The 16,663-nt window shown below is 46.8% G+C and overlaps 1 protein-coding gene across 1 annotated transcript; it reads left to right on the top strand.

The window, feature by feature from the left end:
- Window positions 1–440: 440 nt before the first annotated feature.
- Window positions 441–16,624, top strand: asxl2 (ASXL transcriptional regulator 2). Its single transcript, XM_042709676.1, has 14 exons — window positions 441–624; window positions 2,851–2,933; window positions 3,239–3,241; window positions 4,192–4,300; window positions 4,572–4,713; window positions 6,724–6,842; window positions 7,352–7,562; window positions 8,731–8,868; window positions 9,337–9,497; window positions 9,988–10,087; window positions 10,390–10,495; window positions 10,819–11,347; window positions 11,468–11,908; window positions 12,090–16,624. Exons 1-14 carry the CDS (start codon window positions 568–570, stop codon window positions 13,710–13,712), a joined length of 3,822 nt encoding a protein of 1,273 aa, XP_042565610.1. The 5' UTR covers window positions 441–567; the 3' UTR covers window positions 13,713–16,624.
- The last annotated feature ends 39 nt before the right edge of the window (window positions 16,625–16,663 follow it).

Raw genomic sequence — 16,663 nt, 5'->3', positions numbered from 1 at the left:
ACCATCTTCTGTTTTCTGCATGTCATGTGTTTTCAATCCATTATTAATGAGTGTAATTTAAAAAAAAAGCCTATTCTTAAGGAGTGATAACTGATTCACATCCTTACCATTGCATTTAATTCAAGTAGCCTACATACAGTATGTCTGTGTATCTGTATGCCCAGCTATCTTTGAGTTTTGACGCTCCATAAAACGTCTACTCCACTATTTATTGGTCAGACCCAATGACTGTAAAAAAAAAAAAAAAACGTTTTTTTTCCGGTCATTGCTCAGACCAAAATTAATTTAGTCAAAAATATATCTGCTCTTTACTGTATATATCATGCCTTTATTTCACCTCATTTGATATAAACTGACCCACAAAAGAAAACATAACCCACCTGAGCTCATCACTGTTGTTATACAGTAAGATGACGTTTCCTTAGGGGTCGGTCACATGACTAGCGTTGTACAGTAAAAACCCAATATGGCAGAAATGGTGGCTCTTGCACGGTAACTAAAGCAACATTTCCACACAAACAGCGGGACGCACTTACAATCGGTCGACACTCCTCACCGACCGCAAACATGAGGGAGAAACAGAGGAAGAAGAAGGGACGGACATGGGCAGAAGCAGCTAAAACGGTAAAATTGTAACGACATGACGCGTTTGTTATGGTTGTTGTCTCCCTGCGCTCCCACTTGTACAACTGTGTTTATGAGTTCATGACCCGTTAGTGTAGACGGTCTATTGCGCATGAAAGGCAAGGCCTGGATGTTGGCAGAACCGTTGAAGTTGATTGGAAATCTATTCCGTGATTAACTAGTGACTGTTATTCGACGGAGCTTGTTTATTTTACTTGCTTTGTCAGTTATGGCAATGAACTTTTCCATACAAACTGTCTTCCCCTGTTTGCTAATGACAGCACCAGACGTATTAGCTAGCCTAGCTGGTATTAGCTAGCATAGCTAAGCGCATGACGTCTGTGTCCTCAACTAGCAAGCAAGCAAATTAGCTTGGATAGCTAACTAAGCTTGGATAGCTGGTTTAGCTAATATGAGATGTGAAATCAGTTGGCACACCAAATGTTGCACCAGTTACAAGCCCCTACGTTACTTGACAATGCCCTAGTCGTAACCAACCATAGCATCGGGATTGAGGTTGTTTTACTATATGGCAAGCTAGATATCCTCAACTAACGTTAAATGCTAAGCTGCTAGCGAGCTAGCTGTCAAAACGGCTCCAGCCAACTCAATGATAACATTGGTTTCTGTGCTGTTTGTTACAACCGCTAGCAGTTATTGAATTATTTTGAAGAACCAGCTAATGGTAGTACCAGGATATGCAATTATAGTAGTTAAAGTGATGACACATCTCTCAAAAAGTAGGCTACTTTGCATATAATCATATTGTTAATCACACGGTTCGATTTGCTTTGCCTTTTCCTCGTAGCCGTTGTAAGACTAAGCTTTCTGAACCTGGACATGTTCTTGTTAGGCTAACGTTAGGTCCTTAGCCTCACATTTTAACACGTGAATTGTGTCTTGTGACATAATGATAGGCTTTTAAACGTAATGTAGATGCTACATAAAAGACGAAGGGTGGAAGGAAGCCACCCTATTCTGTTTCGAAAAGAGTTAGGACGTAGTTGTTACTCGAGTATATTTATCTTGCTCGTCTTCAGCAGGATGGGGTAGGTTCCACTTAACTGAAACGACTGTGCCTTTCCGAATAGAACTGGCTATTTCGTATGTTGGTAAGCGAGGAGCTAGGCTATGTTGTGTCGTCACTGGGTTGAAAGCTGGTCAAAATGTTTTTGTTGTGAGGGCTACGATGTATTGTCTGCAGTAGTCATGTTAGTGGTTTGTGTTTACATTTTATAATAGACATTTAATCTAAGAAATATCACGGGACAGTGCCACTCAAAAAGCCACCTGTTGCCGTCCAGAGGGTGAGACAAATCTCTGAAGAAATTTTGATAATGTTTCTGCCATTGTTTCTTTTCATTATTAAACACTGTCCAAAAATCTTTGAAATTTGTCTTCAATGAGCTTACCGTTTCCCCCCAATATTTCATGAAGTCTAAATGAAACATTTAGGCCTACTTGTTAAAAAAAACTCATCAGGACTTTATTTAGTTGGTGCACAGTTTCTGTCTTTACACACACACAAACAACACACACACAAACAAAACACACACACACACACACACACACACACACACACACACAGACACACACAGACACACACATACACACACCACCTGAAAGGAAATGAGTCATACTTTAGTAGGTGATGTCACTGCATGGCTAATGTATTCCCAGGATCAGCCTGCACACAGTCACACACACACACACACACACACACACTTACACAGCTGGGCTGGCAAGATCGATGACAGATGATTCATTAGGTGACTTAACGCAAGCACAAACCTCACATTACTGCCAGCAACCTATCTTACCGCAGCCGGTTTATTATACCGTCCGGTGTTTAACATGCATTCATTCATTCGCACAGTTTAACACACATGCTCACACATTTACAAAAGTGAACAGTCACAACTCAGTGCTGTTATATTGGGAAGATATGATGATCCAAAAGAAAAAATCAGTCAAACATGCGCCACATGTTGAGATGCCAATGGCATGATGCGCAGGGCTCCTCTGTGGAATCTGGTTTCAGTCAGAGTAAGACATGACTTCAGGACCCTCAAGAGGATTTGCTTTCAAAAGTCTCCCAGTAACTCTTTATCGTGTCTGCTAGTCTGAGCTGATGGAGGTCCATCTAGGGGCTTTCAAACTGTCAGGGTTTGCTTCTGATTCTGAGGGGCTCCTCCTTATCTCTGTTTCTCGCTCCCCCACCACCAGGTGTTGGAAAAGTACCCCAACACTCCCATGAGCCACAAGGAGATCCTCCAGGTTATCCAGAGAGAGCGCCTGAAGGAGATCAGGTGAGATCTAGCTGAGCTCTCCACGAGCAGACCAGAGCTAGTTCTGATGAAGTGCACTCCAGAGTTTCTCTCATCAGTACTTTTGTGGTCGTTATTGGGCTGCTGTGATTTAAAGATGCATGCTCTCTGCATTACATGATTTTATTTTATTTATTTATTTATTTATTTTTAAGTTTGATTTAGTTCTTGGACAGGAAGTAGATTGGTCCCCTTCATCCAGCTCTAATTATCACATCTGTTTTTTTTGTTTGTTGTTTTTTTGTTTCTTTTGTTTTGTGTGGGTTCATTATCTCCGTTGTTTCCAGAAGGTAAGATTTCAACGCTAGTTTGCTCCACCATTCTCAAAACTGATCCCTGGACTAACACTTCTCCAGTGTTCCCTGTGCATGCCCTTAACCTCCTGACTCCAAACCAGACAACATGCTGAGGGAGCTCACATTAGTGCAGTTAGTCACAGACCCCTCTCTAGCACCCCCCCTTCCCCCCCCCCCCCCCCCCCCCCCCCCCGGCGGCCGCTGAAAGGAACTACTTATTGCTCAAGTGTGTGATGTTACAACCACCCTGAGATTCTCCCAAATCCACTAGACTTGTGTGTATGTCCCCGCGTTAACTTAGTGATAATTCACTCACCTTTCCTGCTTGTCCCTACTCCTGGTTGACTGTTGTGTGTGTATGTGTTTTATAAATGCAGTAAAGCACAGTGCACAATACACTAAACTGATAGGTCATTTGGTTGAGGATAACACACTAAAGCCCAGAGCATTTGGTTATCTATATGACATGAGCCATTGGTGCCAGTCCACTGTATTGAGACGTATAGGGAAATACGCTAAAACAAGACCCTCTCCTTGTGGATGCATTACAACCTCCCGGCCTCGTGAGGATTGCATGCATGTGCCCGAGAGCCTCAGTTGTCCTGGATTAATAGAGTGTGTGTTTTTGTTTGGCTGGTGGTGTATGTGTGTTAGGAATGCTGTAAGATGCGTGGTATTTGTGTGCATCCGTGTGTTTTTCTTTACCAGAGATGATCTCTCTGTGTGTGTGTGTGTGTGTGTGTGTGTGGTGTGTGTGTGTGTGTGTGTGTGTGTGTGTGTGTGTGTCTGTAGTGTTCATGTGTGATATGTTCATGGTTATTCAATAATGGACACGTGCAATTCCTGCATTGTGTGTGATGTCTGTGTTGTGCATGTGAAGCGATGGGAAGCGTGCACTAGTAGTGGATGTCTGAGTGATCAGTCTCTCTCCTCTGCCTCTCCAGCGGGACGTCGCCCCTGGCCTGTCTGAACGCCATGCTGCACACCAACTCCCGTGGGGAGGAGGGCATCTTCTATAAGGTTCCGGGCCGGATGGGAGTCTACACACTCAAGGTGAGTCCTCAGGCTGCTGCTTCAAGGGTAGCAGCACCAATGCAGACAGTTCACAGTCTAGTTTTTAAATGATGAAGGTGCATGTCTGTATATTTAGGAAATAGTGCATATAATGAGTTTTTGGAGTAGTTTATCAACCATAATAATGTGTGTATGCAATTTGAGTTAACTAAATGTTTGTGTTTGTGTTTGTGTGTGTGTGTGTGTGTGTGTGTGTGTGTGTGTGTGTGTGTGTGTGTGTGTGTGTGTGTGTGTGTGTGTGTGTGAGCAGAAAGACACAGCGGATGTGGTGAAGGAGCTGTCAGAGGAAGGTTCAGAGGACAGCAGTGATAATCTTTCTGACAGCCGCAGCACTGAGAACAGTAGCAGCAACAACAGCAAGGAGGGCAGGAGGGGCAGATGGCGAAGGAGGGGTAATGCACGCACGCACACACACACACACACACACGCACACACACAGAGGCAATCCTTGCATGGACAAACACAATCACAGTCACACTTACTGTCATATATACACAGATTGAGGGCAGCAGCAACAACAGTATAAAGACAGGGTGTGAGAAGGAGAAGAAACTGACATGTAAATAAACACACACGCACACGCATGCACACACAGTGCTGCAATATATGAATACACTCAAACTGTGAAAGTAGTAATCACATTAAGGACAGGAGGGAAGATGGAAAAGATACAGTGATACACACACACACACACACACACATACACACACACTCACACTCACACACTTAATCATACACATTAATTATACTCCTATTCCTTCACACTTCCACATTCCTGGCGAACTGTGTCTCACTGTTTCAGCAGTGCTGATGGGAGTTGTTGACTGACGTTGAGTGACGGTGTAAGACCTATTTTTATACCAGGGAGTGTTAATGTGCGTGCAAAGATTTGTGTTTGAATGCTTACAAACATATCTTCATGTTTATGGCGAGCACAAGTAGTAACTTGACAACCACTGTATTGCGCTCTCACTAGATTCATTTACACACAATTGCTTGTCTAGACTGGAACTTCATTCTAATCAAGTGTGTTGGAGGTAGACTGTACATGAACTGTTTTCATCTCAATAGAGAGTCCTATCCAGTTCTTCTGCTCAATTCTTGTTTGTGCACCTCTCTTTAATTCAAAATACCTACAAATAACCCTTCTCACATTTCTTAACCCCAACCATATTGCCAGGGTTTATACTCTCCATACCTTCCTCCATCTCTGACGGTTCTCATCAGTCAGTCTGTTCGGCTACATGACTCCATCCCCTCCCCTCCCCTCCAGCCCCAGTCCCATCCCTTGTGTCTGTGCCCTTGTGAGAGGGGGCTGTCCCGCTGCAGGCCCATGTCAGCTGGGGAGCCCCAGCAGTGGCCTCCCCCACCCACCCCCCGCCCCCGCCCCTTCCTCATTGTCACTCTGTCACCTCAGATCATGCAAACAGGAAACACTTATATTTTCAGTTGAGCGCCCTAGCCACTTCCTCATCTGCAACACAGCAGCATTTGAGAAGCTGTGTTGAGGGGCGACCTGAACATTTAATTTCGCAGAATCGATAAAAACATAATAGATAGAGACATAGTCGTGTGGTCCAGTCAGAGGTGCAAGACCATGTTCTGAAGTCCCGCAGGGAGTCCTGGTCTGCTTTTTAAACCAGTTTTATGGAAAGCAAAAAAAGGCAGAAGCCTTGTACAGACCAGGAACTAACTAGTCATCTGAGGCTCAGATCCGTGATGTCTTCCTGTAAGTTTTTGTGGTTCTCTTCTTGTGTTTAACTTTGGTGAAACAAGACACTTTTGTAGAAATTATCATGTGGGAACATGTGTTAAGCAGAGGAGTTTGTAGGCCTCATGTGCAAGCTTTAAACCGTTGAATAAAAGTTGCACAGCTGTAAAAAGAAAAAAGAAAAAAAAGTTCAGCTGATTTATTTAATTTATTTTTAGAGCTGATGCATTGTCCATAGCCTGGGCACTGTATTGGGGACACTTTTCACTTATGTGCCAGATCAGATTGTGATCGTGTGCATCACAGTTATGACCACATAGTCTGCATATGGCTGACTGTCAACTCAGTCATTTCACAGAGTATACTTGTCTCTCCAGCTCCAGAAACACTATACAGCTCTTGAGGAGTAACCGTAACTTGTGTAGCGACACTGAAGTGTAGTCATTTGGGTTGGATGTATGAGGCGGCACTGTGTGTTAATGTCTGTACATGTATGTCTATGGAGTCCCGGAAACGGTTGAAACTGTTTTGTACACGTATATGTACGTGTATCTTCATGTGTCTCTGCGTGCGTGGAAAAATTGTGTTTTTTAAAAGTGTGTGTGTGTTTGTGTGTGTGGATGTGTGCGTGTGCTGTGTGTGTGTGTGTGTGTGTGTGCACGTGTGTGTGTGTGTGCTGTGTTTCCTGCAGTGCCGGCCAAGCTGAAGTCCCAGCCCTCCTCCCCACAGTCGCGCTGCTCCTCCCCCTCTGTCCCCTCCAGTAAGCTCATCTCGCCCTCCCAGAAGCACAGCAAGAAGGCCCTTAAGCAGGTGAGGCCGCGGCCCTTCCTCACTAATCAACCAATGGAGAGCAGTATGAACTCATCACATCACTTCCTGTGATTATATGAAGTTCTTGTTTTCAAAGACAACTCTGATGATTGTGTGTGGAGTGGGTTGGTGGGAAGTTATATCATTCCTGTGGGTGCGGGGGTGAGTGTGTGTGCGTACTTGTCAAGACGTGGATATTTTTGTTCATGGGCATGTGCATATGAGAGTGGGTGGGTGTCTTGTTATATTTACATATATGGCATGTTTGCATATTTGCATATTCGTTTGTTTGTGGGTATTGTGTGTTGATGTGCTGGACTGTGTGTGTATTGTATGTTGATGTGTTGGTCTGTATGTGTGTTCGTGTGTGTGGTGTGTGTGGTGCGTGTGGTGCCTGTGTGTGTATTGTATGTTGATGTGTTGGTCTGTATGTGTGTGTGTGTGTGTTCGTGTTCGTGTGGGTGGTGTGTGTGGTGTGTGTGTGTGTGCGTGTGTGTGTGTTTATTCAGGCACTGAAGCAGCAGCAGCAGAGGAACCAGCGGAGGCAGTGTGTGATGGCGTCCGGCTCAAGCCCACGGCTTCTGCTGAAGAGTGTGAAGGGTCTGGCCGACAGCGTGGACGCCAAGCCAGGTAGCGCAGATTACCCACAATCCATCTCTGCAGCCCACTCAGCCATCACAGCCTACCCACGCTTACGTTCATCCGTCTCCGGCAAGACAGGTACAGAAGTTCTCTACCTCAAGCACATACATACATACATACATACATACATACATACATACATACATACATACATACAAACATTGGGGCTGCTCGATTATGGCAAAAATAATGATCACGATTATTTGGGTCAATATTGAGATCAGGATTATTTGACAGGGTTACTCATTCATTGTTTTCCCTAGGAGTTTTTCAGCAGCGGTGCAGTTGTGTGCGCGGACATGAGCCCATGATGATGAACCCTCTGTGCTTTTATTTAATAGAATATTCTTTACTTTACTATTAGTGGTATTACTATCAATGTATATTATGTTTATACATTATACTAATATATTAACTTATATTTTGTCTTCTTTACTTATTAGAATTAGTAATAGACTAATACATACAGACAAGTGTTTTTTAAAATCATCTTTAGTTAACTTGTTATTAGTTATGTGCCCGGTAGTTTAGGCCTGTAGCATTGAACTATAATATCTTTAGCGTGCTAACGAATGTGACCATACATTTCGTCATGAATAATACACCGTGTGAAATTTCAGCAGTGGCGCTAGTTCACTAGTGGCAGTGCTGCTCATCGACTCATTACTCATCGGACTCCAAATGTTTCAAAATGTTTCAAAACAGCTGAATTGGTTTCACCTTTCTTGTTGATCATAGGCTCTCTTTCCGTTATTTTTGCTTGAGATGAGCAAAGTATGGCACTGCCTGGCTGAGAGGGAGTTTGGGCTTTTAGGGAGGGGCAAAAGCACACCGCTGTAAAGCAAATAGGTGCGCTGGATTTATAACGGAATGTGGCAAAATAATATTTTTATCTCGATTATGTTTTCATAATCATTCGAATCCAAAATCCTAAATTGAAAATAAAGTTGTATTAATCGCCCAGCCCTAACATACATAGACACACACAATGGCACAGACATGTGAATACACAAATACTTACACAGTTACACACACACTTACTCAGACTGTAGGAGTTCCAACTTACCCTCAATACAAGAATGCTGACTCACCCAAGAAAGACATACTTATGTAAACAAGAAAAGAAAAATCACAAATGCATGACTGTCACACATCACATCAAGACCATTCCATTCCAACCATTCATTTTGTCGGAATAGTAGTCACACACTTCCCTTCCTTCATGTCCGCCTGTGTGTACCTGTAGCGTGGGAGCTGAAGCAGGTGGAGCGCCCCCCTGCGAGTCCTCAGAACTCCAGCTCGTCCTCTTCCTCGTCCTCAGCGAAGGCAGACTGTCCCCCTGCCGGCAGGAAGCTCTCTCAGCGGTCCAGCCGCCTCAGTGCACGTGAGTGCTTGCTTGCGCTTATCCTAGATAACCACACGCTACATACTGTACCTTTTCTGTTAGGGTTGAACCGGTGTAAGATATTGCTGTAATGAACTAAATAAAGTCATGCCAAAATAGAGAGATTTGGGTGATATGAATGTGTGTCTTTGTTTGTGTCATCTGAACTTGTGTGAATGTGTGTTTGTTGTTTGAGCGTTTTTGTCTATCCTTGTTATTAAGGGTACAGTTTACAGTTTATCATCCGAAAATCTGTAAAGCTTTTATACCTATGCAAGAACGTGCAGATACTGCCTCTCAGTATTCCTCTGCATCAGATTAATATCGTTTGTCTGCCATTTTTGAGTATGACTGTTAGACAAAAATAGACAATGATTGGGAATAAAATGTTTCAGACATGGAAACACGAATGATATATATGTTTCCGTCTGATGTGCTGATTCTGACCGTGTGATCCCGTCGTCTCAGGGCAAATGAAGCGCAGCCGGTGCGAGATCGACGTGGAGACACCCGACTCCATCCTGGTCAACACCAATCTGCGTGCCCTCATCAACAAGCACAACTTCTCCGCCCTGCCGCACGAGTGCCAGCTGAAGCTGCTCAAGCTGCTGCCCGAGGTGGACCAGCAGGTGGGCACCGTTGCCGCGCGTCAGCCCGAGTTTGAAAGCGGGCGTGTCTCTCAGTATGAGTATGAGTGTGTGTGAAATGATTATGAGTGTGTGCCCGTGTGGGCATGCATGCTGGCATTGACTGCTGCTACACCCACGAGAGGACACATGCCAGGGCACCATCTGCTGTGAAGATGAGAGCGAGACGTGATTAAGAGATTGGTGCGACGCACTGGCCCGTTCTCGTGTTAAGGACAACGGGGTTTTGTGTTATATGAGGGCGAGGATGATGAAGTTAATTATGATGAAATGGCGACCCAAAATCAGTGCCAAATTAGGTGATGATTATGGCGGTGGTGATTGTGATAATGGAGATCGTGGCAATGAGGTTGATGGTGATGATTATATTGCCATGTTTGTAATAATGATGACAGTACTGGTTCTGATTATAATCATGTTCATAATGATGATGATGATGATGATGGATGGCATCCTGTATTCTTCTTCACAGGCTTGCATGGACGATCCTGTCCTGAAGGTCACTAGCTCTGCCTTAAACAATGAATTCTTCACTTCGGCAGCCCAGTCCTGGAAGGAGCGACTCTCTGAAGGTTTGACTCACTGTGTCCTGCTCCTGACATTCTTTGGCCTCTAAATCAGCTAGTATGCCGGGAAGTCAAGACAGAAAAGTCTGCACAGTATACATCACTTTAAAGAGACATGTAGTGTGGATCTCCATTAGGGTTTAGTAACTGTTTAAACCCCTGTAGGATTGGTGCTCTACCACTGTTGTTTCTGAAGAATACTTTTGATGAAACTTTTCCATATGTAGTTGACTATAGGAAATGGCAGTTGTCTTTAGCGAGAGCTTCTCCGCAGTCTTGGTGCTTAATGCGATGTGCTGGTGTTGCAGGCGAGTTCACCCCTGAGCTGAGGTTGCGGATGAGGCAGGAGATAGAGAAGGAGAAGAAGGTGGAGCTGTGGAAGGAGCACTTCTTTGAGAACTACTACGGCGAGCAGTAAGTCCCGCAAGAGTTAGTTCCGCCCCAGTGCGTGTTACATGTGCTCTTGTCACATGAGCCACAGTGGTTTTGCTCTAGTCAGATTGGCTGTTGTCTGACTTCTCTGGTCAGCAGCAGAGGCATTGAAATGCCTTAAATATGGCCTAGTATCTTCCACCTCAAAATGTATTTTGCTAGTATAGTCTGTGCATGTGGCATGAATGTAAAAGCCCATGTTTAGTTGACACAGACAGTGACGTCTGGAGAAAAATAATAGGAGAAGAATATGTCCTCTCTTACTGACCGTTCTCTGTGCTGTGTCCACTGTATCCGCTCTCTAGCTCTGGTTTGGATTTGGAAGAGTCCAGAGAGCTTCTTGAGGCTGAGGGCACTGAGGCTCCCTCTCCCTCCCAGGAGCGGACCAAGCTGTCCTGTAAACCCTCAACTGTACACGTCACCAGGGGCAAGCAGGAGCAGAGCCAAGACCTCCAACCATCTCCCACAGAATCAGTATCCGAATCAGAACCAGAGAAACCGTTCAGCCAGGCACCACCAAGCCCTGTACGGTCAGCTGAATTGCCGCAGAGGGGTTCACAGGCAGCCCCAGAGGTCCCCCATAGCCCCACACTCACACCATCAATACCACAGAAGGCAGAGGCCAGCCATCCAGCAGTGCGGGAGGCCTCCACCCCAGAAGCAGCCCCTGCCCCTGCTCCTGCTTTAGCTCAGGAAGGACTCACTCCAGCTCCATCCCTTACGCCATCCCCTGTCTCAGCTCCCTCCCCAGCCACTAGTCCTCCTGCTCCTCCTGCTTCTGCTCCTCCTGCTCCTCCTGCTCCTCCTGCTTCTGCTCCTGCTCCTGCTCCTCCTGCTTCTCCTCCTGCTCCTGCTCCTGCTCCTGCTCCTGCTCCTGCTCCTGCTCCTGCTCCTGCTCCTGCTCCTGCTCCTCCTGCTTCTGCTCCTCCTGCTTCTGCTCCTCCTCCTGCTCCTGCTCCTGCTCCTGCTCCTGCTCCTGCTCCTCCTCCTGCTCCTGCTCCTGCTCCTCCTGCTCCTCCTGCTGCCACTGCTGCACCACTGGTCTCTGGCACTCCACGCAGAGATGAGAAGGCCCAGGCTGCTCGCAATGACAGCCCAGGAAGCGCAGCAGCATTAGAGTGTCATGTGGCCTCTCCTGCTCCGTCCACATCCCATGAGCTGTTGAAAAGGAAGTCCTCCGGCCAGCAGGAGGCAGAGGCGAGTCCTGAGAAAAAGCCATGCCCAGCTCAGCCAGCAGGAGCCTCATCAGTCACAGCAGCAGCAGCAGCAGCATCATCATCATCATCATCATCATCATTATCACCCCCCACCACCACCACCTCTTCATCACTGCCGTTATCTACATCAGCGCCAGCAGTCACTCCCAGTAAAGAGCAGAGGGTACCTCCTCTCATTGTAAGTATTTGGTTGGTCATCCATCCAGATATGTTGTGTATCGGTTTGACGTTCTTTGTGTGACATGTTAGTTTGTCTGTTTCCAGGTCATGTTCTGGTTTAACTGGATTGGCAATTTGTATTGATCCAAATCATATAATGCGATCTGTAACACTTTCTACTGCATCCTTGCTCCTTTCAGATCCCTGTATCTCGTATCCTGGCAGCAGCTGCTCCTCCCCCCAGTCCCGTGTCGCCCAGACCCCCCCTGGTGGTGGCCCCCCCTCGCTCAGGCCGCACAGGTGCCCGCACGCTGGCCGACATCAAGGCCAAAGCGCAGCAGGCTCGCGCCCAGAGGACAGCCGCCGCTGCCGCCGCGGGCACCTCTCCCCGAGGGGCAGTGCCAGGGCCCGGACCTGGTGGGGGCAGCGCCCCCTCAACCCCCTCCTCGGTGTCCAGTGGGAGCGAGACGCCCTCTCCGGTCAAACTCAGCCCGGCGTCTCCAGCCTCCGCTGGCTGTCTCTCGCACACACACTCAGACATCAGAGCTGCGTCTGGATCGCACAGTCACCAGTTACACTCGCACAGCGTCTTCAAGCCCTCGCTCTCACACTCTCAGAGGCCTCCAGTGACTGGCCTCATGGCAAACACAGCGGCGTCTCTCTCGCTTTGCGCCGCTCTCAAATCCAACTCGTCCATCCCGGCCAATAACCCTCTGGTCACGCAGCTGCTGCAGGGCAAAGAGATCCCCCTGGAGAAGATCCTCCCCAAACCCCTGGCCCGGGGCGAGCTCCCCAATCTGCCCACCTCCAGCACTGGGCACGAGGACCAAAGCAGACTCCGCCAGCAGGTCTTGGGTCAGCTGGTGATGCCCGGTCATCCAGGCACCTCTGGCCCGGTCAGGCCTGGGTTCAGAGCGGAGCAGCCTGTCTTTCAGCAGCCGCGGGAGACGCTCGACAAGGAGACCCAGGAGCAGATCCTTCAGGTGTTCATGCAGAGGAGCCAGCACGGCCAGCCGTACGGCCCTGCGGTCCCGCAGCATGACCCTCGAGCGCTGGGCGTCCCGCCGCCACCTAGCTGCCAGGACCGGCCCTTCTTCCCCATGGGGATGCTGGGCCGCAAGCGCAGCTCCCGGCCGGCCATGACGGGCCACTACCTGCTCAATGTGTCCACCTATGGCCGCTCGGAGAGCAGCAAGCGTGCGCACCTGTCTCTCCCGCAGGTGAGCCTGAAGACGGAGAGCCCCGAGGTGGGGGAGGTGCGCTTGAAGGAGGAGGAACCGGAGGAGAGAAGAGCGATAGCGGAGGAGGAGGGGGAGGGGGGGAAGGGGGTGAAGATGGAGGAGCCCGACAGCCCCCAGAGGTGCTCCTGGGTGAAGCAGGAGGCCGGGGTGGACAGTCAGAGTGCGGAGATACAGATGAGCAGCACCAGCACCAGCACCACACACAGCAGCAGTAACTCTGAGAGCCCCCAGGGCTGGGGCCCGTCGCTGGGCCCCTGCTACGGGGGCACCATCAGCATGTCCGTCCCCCCGGCTCTCAACCACGCCTCGGCCGGGTCCGCCCCCTCCTCGGCCGACGCCAGCAGCGGGAGCGTCATGTCCTTCTCCGTCACCGTGACGACCATCCCCGCCGGCCACCCGGGCAACCCAGGCGAGGACTCCCCTGAGCAGGTGTTCATGGAAGGCGGCGCGATGGAGGAGGTGCAGTCCAAGTGCTACTGCCGCCTCAAGGCCATGATCATGTGCAAAGGCTGCGGGGCCTTCTGCCACGACGACTGCATCGGGCCCTCCAAGCTCTGCGTCTCCTGCCTGGTGGTGCGGTGATGGCGTGAGCGCAGGAGGTGCTCCGATGACTTTGCATGAATGTGTGTGTGTTTGGAGAGAGGGTGCGCAGGTGTTGAGGATCCGTTGGGACTGGAGCCGGAGTCGAGTGTATCCTGCTCTGACTCCCGGTCTCAGCCGGGGAGTCGTCTCGCTAGCAGTTTGGAAGTTTAACAAGCACCTTGACTTAAAAACAAAAACAAAACCCTGAGGCACGACTTTGAGTAGTGGCAATATTTTCTAACTGATGTTTTGCTCGATATTTTTTTTTAATATTGTTGAGGCATTGTTGTTTTTGTTTAAAAAAAAAAAAAAAGGAATAAAACAAGGGTATTTTTGTAGAAACTAAAGGCCCACTAGGAAGCTCCTGTGAGGTTAAGCCACTGGGGACCCTTATGCAGAAAACAGGGCGTGAGGCCTCCGACTGCACTCTCTGCTGTAGTCTCAGCGCTCTCCAGAGTCACCTGCGTGAGGAGCCGCCTTTGAGCCACTGCAGTACGTGCGCTAACTGCATGACTGCTGGGTACATGTGTAGAAGGCAGCGGTGGAGAGGGATGGGGATCTGCTTCATCAGGTGATGAAGCCACAGGACAGGCTTCATCTTAAAGTACGGAGCTTTCCAAAATCACACTCACCTCGAGAGACACAGATGAAGGTTTAGAAATGAGTGGACTTATTTGATCAAAACAGCTTGATCAGTGAAGGTGGCAATGGCAATAATTTGTTGATTTTTTTTTCCTCTCCAAAATATTTATATTAGATGCAAACTTCTATCTATAAAGAGAAAGATAGATCTGGATTATTTCATTCGATTGTCAATCCATACAGAGTTGAGCTAACTTTTCTTAAAAGGTTGCACGTCATTTTTAATTTTTTTTTTTTGTAGAAGAACTGCAGGGTTAAGGACTCCAGGTGCTTACAGTCCAAACTGAGAGATGTGCAAGGACACGACATGATCTCTCTAAGACGTGTTTTCTCAGGAGTAAGGAGCCCAGGTCGTGCCATTTCAGCATATTAATGTGTGTGTGTGTGTGTGTGTGTATGTGTGTGTGTGTGTGTCACTCTCGCGTTTCATGAAACTGTGTGAACTGGTACTGCCTCCCTCAGCCAAGCTTTGGGAAAATGTAGATAAACTGTTCCGTACAATCTGTCAGACGTTAAAAAAATTTACCAAGAAATATACAGAAAAAAAAACTTTATGTCCGTTTTTGTAGTAGCTGTGTGATCAGTGAAGTAATGCTTAACACTCAGAAGGGAGAATATGAAGAGTTGTGCTTCGATGCTTTTTTGTATTGTAAATATGGGCTTTTGTGGAGTTGTATTGAGGATTTAAATTTTTCTATGTTAATTTTGTGTATCTTGCTTAATCATATCCATGTTGACATGCTTGAGTTTACCTTAAAAAAAAACTTAGAAGAAACAACAACAAAAAAAACAATCACACTATAGGTGTCTAAACGCTAAATGTTGAACCATAGAGCTGTCCTCAGACAATTCAGAGTGAAGTCACAGAAGAGTTGGTCTATTTTACTATGTGTACATCAACTTTCTGTAACACGGGTGTGCATGCTGTGTCCATCCTAAAAGAAACATACCAATCATGTTTTATAACGTCTACCAAGACCCTGAGACAATTACAAACCTTCTTTTCTATGTCATTTCCATGGTAATATACCAAAGTCGACTTATGGAAAACTAAATATTCAGGATTTTGTTTTTAATGTCTGACTAGCTAAGCAAAGTAATATATTTTAAGTAATATATTTTAATAACAAAAAAAAATCTATTTACGAAATTGTTTTTAAAAGAAACAGGGTATTTGTTAAAGCTCTATATTGACTGTCTCTTTGGTAAGCCTCTGTCCGGCTGGGACAGGCCTCTTTCTACAGACTTTTGTAACAGAACGTCCCTGACTGACCTTTCCTATGTGGCCCTCCTTTTCTTATTTCTGTATTTTTGTATGGATGTATTGTGTGTATGTGTGTGTTGGTGACTCTATCATGGTAATGTGAACTCTGACCTTTGACCTGTGTGTTAAGCGTATGGTTAGGTGTGGGGTGGAAAGCCTCAGAGCTCAGTGCCATAGAGAGGAATAGTGTGAGGTGAGGGACATCTCTGTATAGAGGGATTATAGAGTCCACATGGACACTATAAATAACATTGTGTGTGTGTGTGTGTGTGTGTGTGTGTGTGTGTGTGTGTGTATGGTGGTGGGTGGGTGGGTGTTTAGCTACCTGTGTATAGGTGTGTGACTGTGTATTGTAAATGTCAGTGAAAAGCATGTCTAAAAGGCTTAGTGAGGAACATCTGGCTTTGAGTGATAAAAAACACGATTGTTGTGCATTTTTTTAATATTTTGTTTTTATTTTCTGTTCAGACGTTCCCTTCGAGTCAGACACAGTAGGCTAGTCCTGACCCCACCCTGATCAATCAGTGTCTGATCTTCACTAGAGAGCTGTCTCTCCAGTTGGTAATGTGTTGTGCACTGGGAGACTAGTGGCTCACATAAGCAAGAAGCCACCCTAGCGACTGAGTAACTGGGTAAGTTGGTGAGCACGGAGCAAGGTAGACCAATCAGGTGGCTTGATCCTTTTGGCTTCTCAACACCAGTGTCAAAAATGTCACACCCCACTTTTAGTGCTCAACCAACTAACCCTCTTTCAGATGAATGAAGCGGGATGAATGTGCAAGGATTGGGGGGGGGGGGGGAGTGTGATGTGTGTAGTTTTTTGTTGTGGGCATTTTTAACATTCTCCTGTTCACCCAGTGTGTGCGATATTCATGTGGAAGCTTTCTGAAGACTCTGTAAAAACAATACGATGAATGTAATATAGCAGTCCTAATCAGCACTTGTAAACAAAGTGTATTTTACCATCAAATATTATGAATAAATGACAAAGAATGAAACTCTTGAATTTGCCTTGTACTGTGCAGTAGTCTTCTTGTTTTTCATG

The sequence above is a fragment of the Clupea harengus genome, chromosome 14, assembly GCF_900700415.2.
Source record: "Clupea harengus chromosome 14, Ch_v2.0.2, whole genome shotgun sequence".
Classification (NCBI taxonomy): Eukaryota; Metazoa; Chordata; class Actinopteri; order Clupeiformes; family Clupeidae; genus Clupea; species Clupea harengus.
This window is presented reverse-complemented; position numbering and strand designations above follow the sequence as displayed.